The sequence below is a fragment of the Oncorhynchus tshawytscha genome, linkage group LG19 (assembly GCF_018296145.1).
Source record: "Oncorhynchus tshawytscha isolate Ot180627B linkage group LG19, Otsh_v2.0, whole genome shotgun sequence".
Lineage (NCBI taxonomy): Eukaryota > Metazoa > Chordata > Actinopteri > Salmoniformes > Salmonidae > Oncorhynchus > Oncorhynchus tshawytscha.
The window spans coordinates 2,165,375-2,179,070 of record NC_056447.1 but is presented as its reverse complement, the minus strand read 5'-3'; the positions used below and the strand labels follow the sequence as shown (position 1 = coordinate 2,179,070).

Below are 13,696 nucleotides of genomic sequence, written 5' to 3'. Positions count from 1 at the left end.
AAGCTCCCGCTAAACTTTGTTAAAACAAGTCAAAATACATTTCTATTTAATCCTCAGGTACCCTAAAATGTAATTAAAGTATAATATTTCATATGGAAAGAAGTATGTTCAATAGGAAAACGATATTAGCAGGTGCGCATCCTCTTCGTCACGCATGCACAGACTGATTTCCAAGTCTGTATCCCAGTACTAAAACATAATTCTTCCTCGTTTGGGAAGAAACAAGCCTGAAACCTTGAACAAAAACTACTGACATCCAGTGGAAGCCATAGGAATTGCATACTGGGAGCTGGATTACATTTTTTCCCTTTACGTTCTAATGGAAGAGCATGGGCTCTCAAAAAACAATTCTGGTTGGTTTTTCTTGGTTTTTCTTTGGATTATCTCCTACCATATCTATTGTGTATAGTTTCCTACATTTATTTTAACATTTCTACAAACTTCAGAGTGTTGTCTTCCAATGGTACCAAGTATATGCATATCCTGGCTTCAGGGCCTGAGCAACAGGCAGTTTACTTTGGGCATGTCAAGTCAGGCGGAAATGGAGAGAAATGGACCCTAGCCTGAAGAATGAACCTCTCTTGGCTCTTGTATGGAGGCCAATAACATTTGTCCTTGGTGCATCAGGTTTTTGAGATGACAGCTAAACTGTCATCTTCGTTCAGGAAATTAACCACAGCAAATATGGTACTGTGAACAAAAGAGCAAATAAGGGCACTCAATTAGATTAGTTTACTCAAACATTTCACAATTGTAACATCTAATTAAGTTTAAGAAAATCTAATCTAGTTTAAGAAAATCCCTTCAAGTAAATAATAAATTTTCTGTAATGTCTTTTACTGACAATTTACCTGGAAAAGAGATAACGGGAAAACATTTAAAAAAAAAAATATTGCTGCTTTGCATCCTACAAATGGAGCAATGGCATCCCAGCAAAGCCTCCTTTGCACGGGAGTAGATTAAACTTCCGTAGCACGTTTGTGGCTCAAGTGAAAAGAAGTTCATCCTTCAATCCAGAGAGATGGAAAACATCAAGCAGTGATGATGACAGGGTTTATGGGAAAGGGTTTATGGGAAAGGTCTCTCTTAAAGGTCTGTCCTAAATGTTTTGTACACAATCAAAGTTTTCCTCCACCAGCAGGTTTTGCACTAGGACAACTTCCTTGTTCCTCAACTGGACACAGTTATTCCCAGTGGACATCTGCACAGAGAAGTGAGTGAACTGCATTTTTTTAATACTGCTCTTTCACTGTTAGACCATTTGGAACTGTGCCATTGTCATGCTGCTTTTGTAGTGTTTTCTCAGCATCTGACTGTGTTGCCTTCATGGCCTCTCTTTCTAACAGCCTCCATATAACCTGCCCTTATTATTATATGACCATGCTGGTCATTTATGAACCTGCTCTAAAAGGCTTGTTTTGTTTTCTTATAATTATTTTTAACTGGCCAAAAAAATGATGGAAGGGCAAGCAAGAGATATTGTCAGGATCACCAAATGCTTGTGCTTCCGAGACTGACATGGTTAGGCAATGCATGTTATATGTTATGTTTTCCTTCACATACAGGCAGCTGCAGTGGTCCACAAACAAAACCAGGAGGTTTCCAGCGTAGTCTGTGTGGTCTGCACACAAGGACACACTTAGGAAGATGGTCATGGGAACTGCAAGCAACATGAAGTTTTCATACATCACCCTTGGAATATTCCCTTTTAAACAGACAGGCCCAGTGTACAAGAGAAATGTACTAAACTCTGTTGCCTTCCAACGGTCAGACTCATTGCTGGTGCGCCACATGTAATGGCAGAGATTTGGACTTTAAGATTTCTAGCTGCTGCATTTCCTCAACAGAGTCATGCAAGAATAAGACTGGTTGGATGTAGTATTGTTAACCTATACCTTATACCATATCTTATTTTGTGTATTGTTGTGAAATAAAGATGCATTTCCTGTCATTTTTTGTTCTATATTCACTAAAACTCTCCTCCACAATGCCCAAGATTACTGAATAGGTTACTTAAAAGTGAAAGTATGCAAGCTATCTACTTGTAAGAACACACACAAGTAGTGGAACTTGCTATACCATTGAAATTGCATTATGATTACAAAATGTGGAACCAGACAAAGCTGAATGGTACAGTTCAATTCTTGTCAAATCCGTGTGGTTTATATTGAAATATATATGTATTGTTTTCAGCAATAGTAGCAGAACTTATTCAATTCATGAGAAGTTGTTACAGAGGGTCGCACACATTGGTCTGCATTTCGACATGCCGAAGTTCCTCCACTGAAGGTAAGACCTCCACCTAGCATAGCGGCCTGCCGCTCAAGAATCGCTAGTGGGCCGATTGCCAGTCTGCCGCCGGAGGCCCGACCACGGCAAGTCGCTGACGGCGTGCCACCCAAAAAATGCTGGCGGACCGACAGATCATTGTTAGCTGGGATATATACTTTTTTTTGCTGAAATGTTGTGGAATCAACATTGATTCAATTAGTTTTTGCCCAGTGGGTTGAGACCATTCACATTTTTACTTTCATCAATGTGGCCTATTTGACCTGTAATGCACAGCAAATACAAATGGCAGTAATTATTTCTCGTAAAATGTACACAGACAGTTTTCGAAATAGGAAGCAGGCAGTCCAGAAAAAATATATAGAATTATTGTCTGCCTGCATCCAGGCCTGTTTCCTCAAGGCACATGCGCAAGCCAGCTACATTCACTGTCAGTGCAACACATTGTATTCCTTATATAATAACTACAGACCTTGGCCTACTGTATACCCGTACAATAATCAGGATATGGCCTTATTTTTCTACTTCAGGTGTTGGGTTTGCGTTGATATTTTACCCAGACAAGCTCTGCTACACTTGACTAGACTATTTTACACGCACACGATGGCGCAATGGGACTGCATTTCCTAACCGTGTCGGCAACGAAAACTCCCGTTTCAACATCCACTGTGCAAATGTTTTCCCACTGGGAATATTTGCTTGATGAGAGCCGTAGGCATTTTATCCTACTTATACAAATACATGTCCGTTTGTCTCTAAGAGTGTAAGTAAGAAATATGATTATGTTTTCTCTTAGTATTTCCGAACTAATGTTGAATGATCTGAATTACCTCCCTGGTATAATTCGCAAGCATCTTTGAGATAGTTTATAATATTCTAGCCTGTAGTCTTTGAAAGTAATGTCCTTTGAAAACTACAGATAAGACTAGACTAGGCTACATCGTCTTTATGTAGGCTGTCATGGTGTGGCATGTCCAACCCACAGTAGGCTATCAGTGCCGTACAATTGCCAGTTTGAAATTGTAACACACCAAATAAAATCGGATGCTGGCTGCAACCTGGTGTCAGAGAATTTTGTCTTATTATGTACGTAAACCGAGAAAGCTAAATTGTGGTTCTGTTACGTTTCATATGGTATGTATTGATTTGTGGATGTCCACCACCCATTTCTTCTGATATATTATGCATTAAAATTCGTATTATATATTACAAATTTGAAAATTTTGTGCAATATGTTAAGAATTTGAAATGTATGATGTGTACAAATTCTAGCTAGGTGGCTGGCTGGCTAACGTTAGCTAGGCTTGGGGTTAAGGTTAGGGTTAAGTTTATGAGTTAGGTTAAAGAGTTAGGGTTAGAGGAAGGGTTAACTAAAAGGATTGGGTTTAGGGGAAGGGTTAGCTAAAGGGGTTAAGGTTAGGGGAAGGGTTAATTAACTAACATGCTAAGTTGTTTCAAAGTAGCTAAAAAGCTAAAGTTGTCCATGATGAGATTCAAACTCTCATCCTCTCGGTTGCTAGACTTTGTGTTGTACGCCAACCCATACAACCCAACCAACCATCCCACTTTCATTTTTTCCTTAAGTAACCATCTGTCTTATGTAACCAAACCAAACCAAACATATCATAATAATGTTTACCTATTTATGTTGACTATGTTACGTATAGTGTATGAGACCAGCCTGGCTATGCATGTCTTGAGGGAAGGAACATGCCACTATGCACTTTTGGACTAGGCAAACACTCTGAGCATGAATTATATGAATTCGTCCTAAATAGTCCCTGCACACGTTTTCATGTGTGGTCATGGTTTATGGTGATTTGAAACAGTCAATTGAAATAAACTGCTCAGTATGTACAGCAACAACTAACAACCATCAGAGAAGCATTAGGTAGCAGAGAGTTGAAAAACCATTCACCGTCGTGTGGGAGTACTGGGTGATTCCACGAGACAAGAAACGCGCTCGGGCTTCCTGTGGTGTTTTTTCAGCACTGTGAGCAAAAGCTTGCGCCGCATTGGTGTGGCAGTGTGAGCGCGAAGGACCTGATCTCACTAACCCTCAGGTAAGTCCTACTTAATTGTTGAATTTATAATAACTATTTATTCTGAGATATGAATCATGTTCTTTTTTTAATGTGTTTCGATTTTGTTTTGTTTTTATCTTCTACTTTAGCGATAGCCTACAGACTTGAAATTGACAATATCAATTGTCGATACTCACGCTTACAGTCATTCACCCAAAGTCACATTTTGACCTGTTAACACAGGGTATGCTTGTGATATGTCTTTCTGGTGGATACTCAAAAACATGGTCAAAAAAGTGGCCCCATTGAAGGAAACACTGATGCAAAAAAAATGCATGTTAATTTTGTGTCGTTATGCATGTTTCCAAGCGCATTTCTGTCATCATCAACAGAGTCCAAATCGATCGAAAGGGAGAGAGAGTAAAAGTTAAGAAATGTACAATGCAAACCACTGAATATACTATCTGATAAAACAATCCCAGAGTGACATTCTCACCTTTCAATCATCATGCTCATTGATCATATTGCACCTTCATCACAAGTGTACATTCTTTTATTTTGAGGGGGGCATTGCAGTGTGCAATCAAGTCTTCAACAATACAAATAATTCATTTTGATAACTTTATAAAATGTATTAATTTAAAAAACTTTAGGCCTATTAATTGCAAAAACTATTATGCCTACATTTGATTGATATAGCTTTTGTTTGCAGTGATGGGTGAATGAGCAGGGGCACACCGCAGTTTCACAGCCCACAAGGTCTGAGCAATGACTCAAATAACTTCCTACTATTCTAAAAACAATTCCATGGGAAAATAGAAAAATTATACTTTTATAGCTAATCTCATGCTATTCTACACCTTTTGCCATGAGGCTGAGACAAAATGTTGCTGTTGATTCAACCAGTGTGTTGAATCAAAGTGGGAGGAGGCTGCTTAATCGTCACCTGTGGGTCAAATCTTCAAGTCAAAGCCTTTTAACATTTTGACTGGCTGTTGCTTTATGTGTGTAGTCATTTAAAGATAATATATGCTCTGCACTTAGATATTGTAGTTGATGAGTGGGTCCCAATTGTTGGGTTGAAGAAAACGTTATGGACTCGCTGGGTTATGGGTTGATGCTGCATGTCATTACGGTAGTCTACAAATAAGCCTGTTGGTATATAGCAGTTTTTGTAAGGGGGGCACTTTGGGTTGAGACAATCATTCAGAGGGCTGCACAGATGTTTAATTTATTGTACTTTTTCTTCAAATATGATCAATTATCAATTGAGTGCAGATTCATAGCAAAAGAGCACATGCAATTGATTTGATGTACAGCACATCACAAAAATATACATACACACATCAAATAGGCTACATCACATGTATAAGACCCATATTAAGGGTTACCTCGGTAGTTGAATGAGCAAAAATGTCCCTTCTGCTCCTTGATTGAATTCATTCAAAATGTATAATCTGTTGTTGCTATCCTTGTGAGGCAATCCAGGTGTGCATTGGTATGTCTGTTTCTCTGTTTTTGTTTCACAATGTTCCTTGTTGAGTCCCTTCTCCTTCCCTCACATGTTTGGGGCGCTGTCAGTGCACACAGTTGCCAGATTTGACCAGTCAATATTATTATCAGCAAAAAATGTAACAAGGGCTTTCAGAATATCCTCTCCTCGTGTTTGTCCCTGAAGGGGTAGTAAACATAACATTTCCTCTCTGAACGACTTGTTTTGAGGGAACACATAAAAACTGTCAATGTCACTTACATCAGTGCTTTCGTCAAGCGCAATACTAAAACACGGCGCCACAATACGTCAGTAATCAGTTGCTTAGCGATGTCCTCGCCGATGTCTTCTATGCGTCTTGTTGTGGTCGAGTCTGAGAGTTGCAGTCCTTTAATTAATTTTCTTTAAAATAGTTTCCTTGTTTGTGAAATCAGCATAAAATATTTCCGCTGAGGCCAAAAAACATTATTTGACAATCTCTGCATCTGTGAAGGCTTTCTTGTTTCTTGCGAGTATCCAAGCAATCTTATATGTTGCTTCTGTCGTTTTCTCTGGAACAATGTTAGATCTGTCCATCATTTGTTGTTGTCCTTTGAGCTGTCCTTTGAGTTGGATATGTTTTGTTAAAGTGGGCATGGTGTGACTGGAACCGTTGCTCAAAATTTGCTTGTTTAAAACAATTGACTGCCTTCTGGCAATTAAAACAAAATGGGCTAGTCCCATTATGCGTTCTAAAATTTCTCTTGGAGCTTTCTGTGTTCTTCTTGAATCGACCGTATCCTTCTCTTAACCACCGGAGCCACGTTAGCTACGTTAGCTAGCTGCATTTTCCAGCCGCCATCTTCCTGATTTTCCTGGTTCTCCGGTGGTTGTTCGTTCATAGCTGTCAAGTTGTTTTCCAACTCTTCCCCCTCATTTTCATTGTCAGTAGATTTACGTTCCTTTTTTACAATAAATCAATCCATGTCTACCAGACTGCAAAATTAGCTAGTAGCAAACTGATATGTATTGGTCGCTGTAGCTGAGCAGTTGCGTTCTATTTTGGCAAACGTTCCATTTCGGCGTTTCTGTTCAACAGCAGCGCTATACTGCCATCTATCTGCCGTCCAGGGAACAATAGATACATTAAATGAAGTGATTCAGGCCTGCATTAAACACATTGAATTGAAATTGTATCATTGTTATGTATTATGAAAAAAAGAAAATCACTGTGAGCCACAAATGCGGCCCACTGGCCGAGCAATGAGTACCACTGGTATATTGCCTGCCATGCCAACCTCTTAGATGTTAAGTCCCCTATTTAGGACTTTGAGTGGTTCTGGACCGGTTCCGACTGACATTTTGGTGTACAAAGAGCTCTGTAAACATTGCAGGGCCTTATAGTGCCAGCAAGCCCCATCTGTCTGCTTTCTGCTACCACCTTGTCAGTGGAGCTGACTTGAAGGGTTTTACCCCCCACATTTGCATAGGCCAGAAAATGTGACACGTCACTCCCTTTCCAGACAAAGAATAGATTTCATCTCCCTCTGAAGGACGGAGCCCAGCCTTGGAGATAGCATATTCAAGGGGACAGTCTAACCAATCCAACAGTTGTGATTATTCAGCCAGATTTTAAACTCTCAACATGAAAAAAATGTAATGTTGTAGCAACACACTCTTGGTCAAACAGGGACAAAATCACTTTATAAGGAAAGCTGAACTTGAAACGAGTCTGCAGACATTCAAATGTTCTCTTTGTGTCACTCAGAGGAGGCTTGGCAGAAAATGCTCTGTCATCAGTTATATGAAATGGGGTCAAATTTGTACTGTCACTAAATATGATCATATTTATTTTACAGTTATAATAAAGGTGAAATATTATAGTAAATTGTTTATAATTTGATTATTACTGTATTTGGAAAGCATTTGTCCTTTACCCCAGAAAGCATTTCAGTCACTTACCACACTTTTGTTGAATACGAAAACAATAATTTAATAATATTTCTACTATGTACTTGATCTTGTGTCCTCAAAAGTGAGTACATGTCAGCAATTATATAATTTTCTTTTTACAGTAGAACTATGCAGCATTACTAGTTATTGTTGCTCATGATTTTTTAAAAACTTCTGGGTATTATTTAGGCGAAAATCTAAATTTTCTCATTACATTCAAAAGTTCTAGGTCAAGAAATGTATCACATGTTCTCAGTACTCAGAATATCCATCATAAATTAGTCGGCTACTAGCATAGAACAATACCTTTTGTGAGGCTAGAACAACTCAACCGTTTATGATGGAACTGTTCCCATGCACATCTGGAGTTTAGGAGGTGGTTAATAATTTTGCGCCGTTCACCACAGAAGGGAACGTGCAGCACAGGTGCATGCATTCTTTGGCCTACTCATGCTATGCTACATATGGTTGTTATCGACATGCTTCATTTGTGCAGCGATGGGTTCTTTTAAAGAGTTATAGATCAATTGTTTTATAACTAACAAACGTTATTGTTTGGTATTTTGTACATTTGATATTTTGTAAAGAAAAAAATGTAGGAGTGCACAATGCACATCTTGCACATTTTTCTCTCACTGCCATGTTACTCTTTGGGATGAGAGTGACTGGCTGGAGAGGGCACACACTGTTTTCCCAGGTAGCAATCAGTATCTGGTTAAAAGGTAAGAACGATTAGAGTAAGGGCCGGAGCTGTCACACAATTGTAATGTGCACATGAAGCCTCCATTGATCAGAATTGTTATTTGTACCAAAAAGTATTCTGAGTCGTAAATAAGTGTGGATAATGAGTTTTTATGGAAGGCAACAGTGAAAGAAAAGACAGTAAGCCAACCTCTCAATTCCGGAAGAAAGGACGGGCATGTTTTCATTTTACAGGCTAGCAGCCAGCGTGCGCACACACACACACACACCGTTTCTGTCATTGTAATCGATGCTATTGTGCGGCAATATATCTGTAAGGCTGTAGGGTATGTTGCTGTGTCGATTCTTATGTAGCTTACTGTATATCTATGGATTATGTAAAACACATATCTATGGATTATGTAAAAATCATCACAGCAATTTAAATTCACATCAGGGTAAGGATAAGAGTCATTGCAAATGCAATAGCTTACTACATGATAATACACTTCTTTGATGTTTTTATCAAGCACAGTCTCAGCTTTGTAGACAGAGTTTTTGCAGATGTGCGTATGTTTGAAGAGTTCACAGTTTTCAAGGGGAGATTCCTTGCTGTGTCATGTGGATGTTTGTTGTGTCTGCCCCTTTGTGTGTGTGTGTGTGTGTGTGTGTGCCTGTGCATGGGTGCATGCTTATGTGCAGAGGTATTAAAATCCTTCCCTGGAGGTCTGGCATACTGCTGGTTTTCTATTCTACCTAATAATTCATTGTATCCACTTGGTGTCCCAGGTCTAAAACAGTCCCTGATTAGAGGGGAAGAATGAAAAAAGCATTAGAACTGACTTCGAGGTCCAGATTTGAATTTGATGCCTTTAGTCGTGTGCAATTACACCATATGACCAAAAGTTTGTGGTCACCTTCTCGTCTAACATCTCATTCCAAAATCATGGGCATTAATAAGGAGTTGGTCCCTCCTTTGCTGCTATAACAGCCTCCACTCTTCTGGGAAGGTGTTCCACTAGATCTTGGAACATTGCTGCAGGAACTTGCTTCTATTCAGCCACAAACATTAGTGAGGTCGGGCACTGATGTTGGGCGATTGGGCCTGGATCTCAGTCGGCGTTCCAATTCCTCCCAAAGGTGTTAGATGGGGTTGAGGTCAGGGCTCTGTGCAGGCCAGTAAAGTTATTCTACACTGATCTCGACAAACCATTTCTGTATGGTCCTTGCTTTGTGCAAGGGGGCATTGTCATGCTAAAACAGGAAAGGGCTTTCCCCAAACTGTTCCCACTAAGTTGGAAGCACAGAATGATTTAGAATGTCATTGTATGCTGTAGCGTTAAGATTTCCCTTTACTGGAACTAAGGGGCCTAGCCCAAACCATGAAAAACAGCCCCAACCATTATTCCTCATCCACCAAACTTTACAGTTGGTGCTATGCTTTGGGGCAGGTAGCGTTCTCCTGGCATCCACCAAACCCAGATTTGTCCGTCGGAATGCCAGATGGTGAAGTGTGATTCATCACTTCAGAGAACTAATTTCCACTGCTTTACACCACTCCCGCCGACACTTGGCATTGCACATGGTGATCTTAGGCTTGTGTGCGGCTGCTCGGCCATGGAAACCCATTTCATGAAGCTCCTGAAAACAGTTATTGTGCTGACATTGCTTCCAGATACAGTTTGGAACTCAGTAGTGAGTATTGCAACTGAGGACAGACAATGTTTATCCGCTACATGCTTCAGCACTCGGTAGTCCCACTCTGTGAGCTTATGTGGCCTACCACTTTGTGGTTGGGCTGTTGTTGCTCCTAGACTTTTCCACTACACAATAACAGTACTTACAGTTGACCGGGGCAGCTCTAGCAGAGCAGAAATTTGACGAACGGACTTGTTGGAAAGGTGGCCTCCTATGGCGGTGCCACGTTGAACGTCACTGAGCTCTTCAGGAAGGCCATTCTACTGCCAATCATTTCCTATGGAGATTGCATGGCTGTGTGCTCAATTTTATAGACCTGTCAGCAATAGATGTGGCTGAAATAGCCAAATCCACTAATTTTAAGGGGTGTCCACATACTTTTGTGTATATATATAGTGTATGTGTTTGAGAAAGAGCGAGGAGAAACAGCATATGTGACTTTGCGTGTGGTCGTATGCCTTTCTTATAGAGCGGGGTACGGAATTATTGGATCCCTTGATACAGATGAGCAAAAAACACTAAAATAAATACTGAGCTATGCTCCAATTTTTAAAATGATTTTATACTAATACAATTGCTCAGAGATAGAGATTTTGTTTAACAAGTAATCCACCATTGGTGTCTGGGCCAAAGAGCTATATTTTGATGTCATCTGACCATGGAGTTTGCTAAACGGCATTGGCACTTGGATTGGAACCGGTGTTATGGTCAAATGATACGTGGGTTTGGTCTTAGAGAGAACAATGCTCATGCCTAAAATACCTAATCCATACTGTAAAATATGGTTGTGGATCTTGATATTATGGGGTATTTTTCTTCCACTGGTCCTGGGGCCCTTGTTAAGGTCAATGGCATCATGAACTTTACCGAGTACTAGAATATTCTAGCCAAAAACCTGGTTGCCTCTGCCAGGAGTCTTGGCCGCAAGTGGATCTTCAAGCAAGATAATATCCCCAAGCACACATTTAAATCCTCAAAGAAAAATCAACATTTTGCAGTGGCCATCTCAGTCTCCGGACTGGAACCTTATTAAAAACATGTGGTTTGAAATAAAGAGGGCAGTCCATAAACTCAGTTTAAGGATATCAAGAATTGAGAAATATTTTGTATGGAGGAATGGTCTAAGGTCCCTCCCAATGTGTTCTCCAATCTCATAAAACATTTTAGAAAGAGGCTCAGTGGCGATATCTTGCAAGGGGAGGGTGCTGGAGTACTGAAAAATCTTTCTCTGGACAATTGCATTATTATAAGATAATACAATTGTTGTATTTTTTTTGCATACAATATACCTCTGTACTTATGTATTTCATACAGTCTTCTTTATCAAGGGATCCAGTAATTCCGGACCTCTCTGTATATGTTTAATGACTTATGTGCCTGTGTCTAATAGAGAGCTCAACCCTACATTGTGTAACATATTCATTGTATTTCCCTTTGTCTCACATCACAAACAGGGTCTTTTGAGCATGTGATGCCAAGGATTGCAGAGAGAGATCACCACTGTCCAGCCAGTGTGAGAAACTCAGCCTCTCTTCTCTCCAGCTCCCTTATATCACTCAAACTGCACCTCCTTCCCAGTGATGCCAGGAACATGCATCAGCAGCTCTTTGAAACCAAGAGGTAATCATCCCTAACCCTACCCTGATTTAGAGAGGGGCACCCATGGTACGCCCCACCCTGTGCACCCACCACCACCCACCAGCTGCCTGCTGCTCCGATCTTCCAGTGCTACACCATCCCTCCCCTGACCCACTATCCCACTCACCCGCACTGCTACCACCATGGCCAGGGAGTCCAAACACCCCTCCCTCTCCCATTATTGCTTCCTCTTCCTACTGACTACCAAATGCTACTGGCTGTTGGTCTCTGCCACTCAGAAGGTCTCGGACCCGCAGCTGCCTCTGCAGGAGTACGCCCATTCTATCCGACTGGACGGTGACATCATGCTGGGTGGCCTATTCCCTGTGCACTCCCGTGGCGAGAGAGGAGTGCCCTGCGGGGAGCTGAAGAAAGAGAAGGGCATTCATAGGCTGGAGGCCATGCTGTTTGCCATTGACCTGATCAACAAGGACCCAGAGCTGCTACCGAACGTGACCCTGGGGGCGCGCATCCTGGACACGTGTTCCAGAGACACCTATGCCCTGGAGCAGTCACTGACCTTCGTTCAGGCACTCATCGAGAGGGATGGCTCAGACGTGCGCTGCGCCAACGGGGACGCACCCATCTTTGCCAAGCCGGATAAGGTGGTGGGGGTCATAGGGGCAGCGGCTAGCTCGGTGTCCATCATGGTGGCCAACATCCTGCGGCTCTTCAAGGTGAGGATTCTGTTTCCGCTATTTGAAAATGGGATTGTGTTTATTTTTTCCCATAGTCCGGGTTCTCAATATTATTTAAGCTTAGGTTTGACTCAGGCTAAGGTCTAGTCTACTCTGAAGTCTGAAAAGGTCAAAGATTTATGACGAGTCATCCCTTCAAGGTTCGGTTGGTTAGCGTAGCAGGCTTTGTTCCGCTGTCTTGGACATTGGAATGCAGATGGGGCTTCCATAGGCTTGGTGGGGTGTCATCATAAAAACATTATGCAACAGCCTTTATTTGGATAACTATTTTCCTCTCCCAAGCTAGTGGCTGGGCCTTTGTTAAAAATTGAGAGATTTTCTAGACACAACCATCATCATCCTGTCCTGTTGCCAATGGGTATTAGCAAGGTTATGGGTTGACAATATTGCTCTGGCATTGAGACGTTTGTCCTGTGTGCTTGGCATGTTCGCTATTGAAGCAGATTAAACTCAGTTACCCGATACCCCATTAGAATATAGTCAGCGTTATTAAAATAGGTTTTACTTCTAACCCCAGAGGGCTGTAAACTATCAATGATAGCTTATAACAGTTCTTGCATGCCAATCAGGTCTGATGTCAGCAGCTGACCAGTGGTAGACACACGAAAAGGTCAAACCAGTGATGTGAAACGACTGACTACGGTATGGAGTTTTGGTTCCCAGAGGGAAGTGAATGAGATGTACTTTAGCACATAGTTGTTGGAATATGTAGTGTCAGCCTGACAAGGTGTATTGTTCTCAATAGCTATGCATTAGTCCCATTATTTTGTCTGGGCTAACTAAGTGAACTGTCCTAAAGGAAACATATACCAGTGTTTCTGTGATTTAATTGACCTTGATCGTGATATTGCAGCATATTGCTCTCAAAACAGCATCCGTTGTCTCCCTTCTTTGTAATACAGAAAGCAACTGCTCTGGATCTAAAAATACATTGTGGGAAATGTGATAGACCTGCATTGATATGTTGCATTAATCTAATACAGCCATTATCCTTTTCATGGTCAGCACAGATATTACTTACCCAACATGGAGGAGAGTATAAATATTCAGTGATCTGCTTGAGGAGAAAAGGTGAAAGTGGAGAATGACCCGACAGGTTGAATCTCCAGCCTAAAGCAGTGGCATGAGCAATGTCTTGACTGTGAATTAAATACTGATGGAATAGCAGGTAGCATCAGAGGTCAGAACAAGGGAGAGGAAGGGCCTGACAGGCTGATAGGCCCTAACAAAGCGGATAATGTAAT

The 13,696-nt window shown here is 41.1% G+C and overlaps 1 protein-coding gene across 1 annotated transcript in view; it reads left to right on the top strand.

Moving 5' to 3' along the window:
• Positions 1-4,039: 4,039 nt before the first annotated feature.
• Positions 4,040-13,696, top strand: part of LOC112218221 (metabotropic glutamate receptor 8-like) — a 223,866-nt gene continuing 214,209 nt past the window's right edge. Inside the window, exons 1-2 of the mRNA XM_024378845.2 lie at positions 4,040-4,352; positions 11,571-12,431. Of these exons, the coding sequence (XP_024234613.1) occupies positions 11,898-12,431 (534 nt within the window). The 5' untranslated portion in view covers positions 4,040-4,352; positions 11,571-11,897. The remainder of the gene's footprint in view (positions 4,353-11,570; positions 12,432-13,696) is intronic.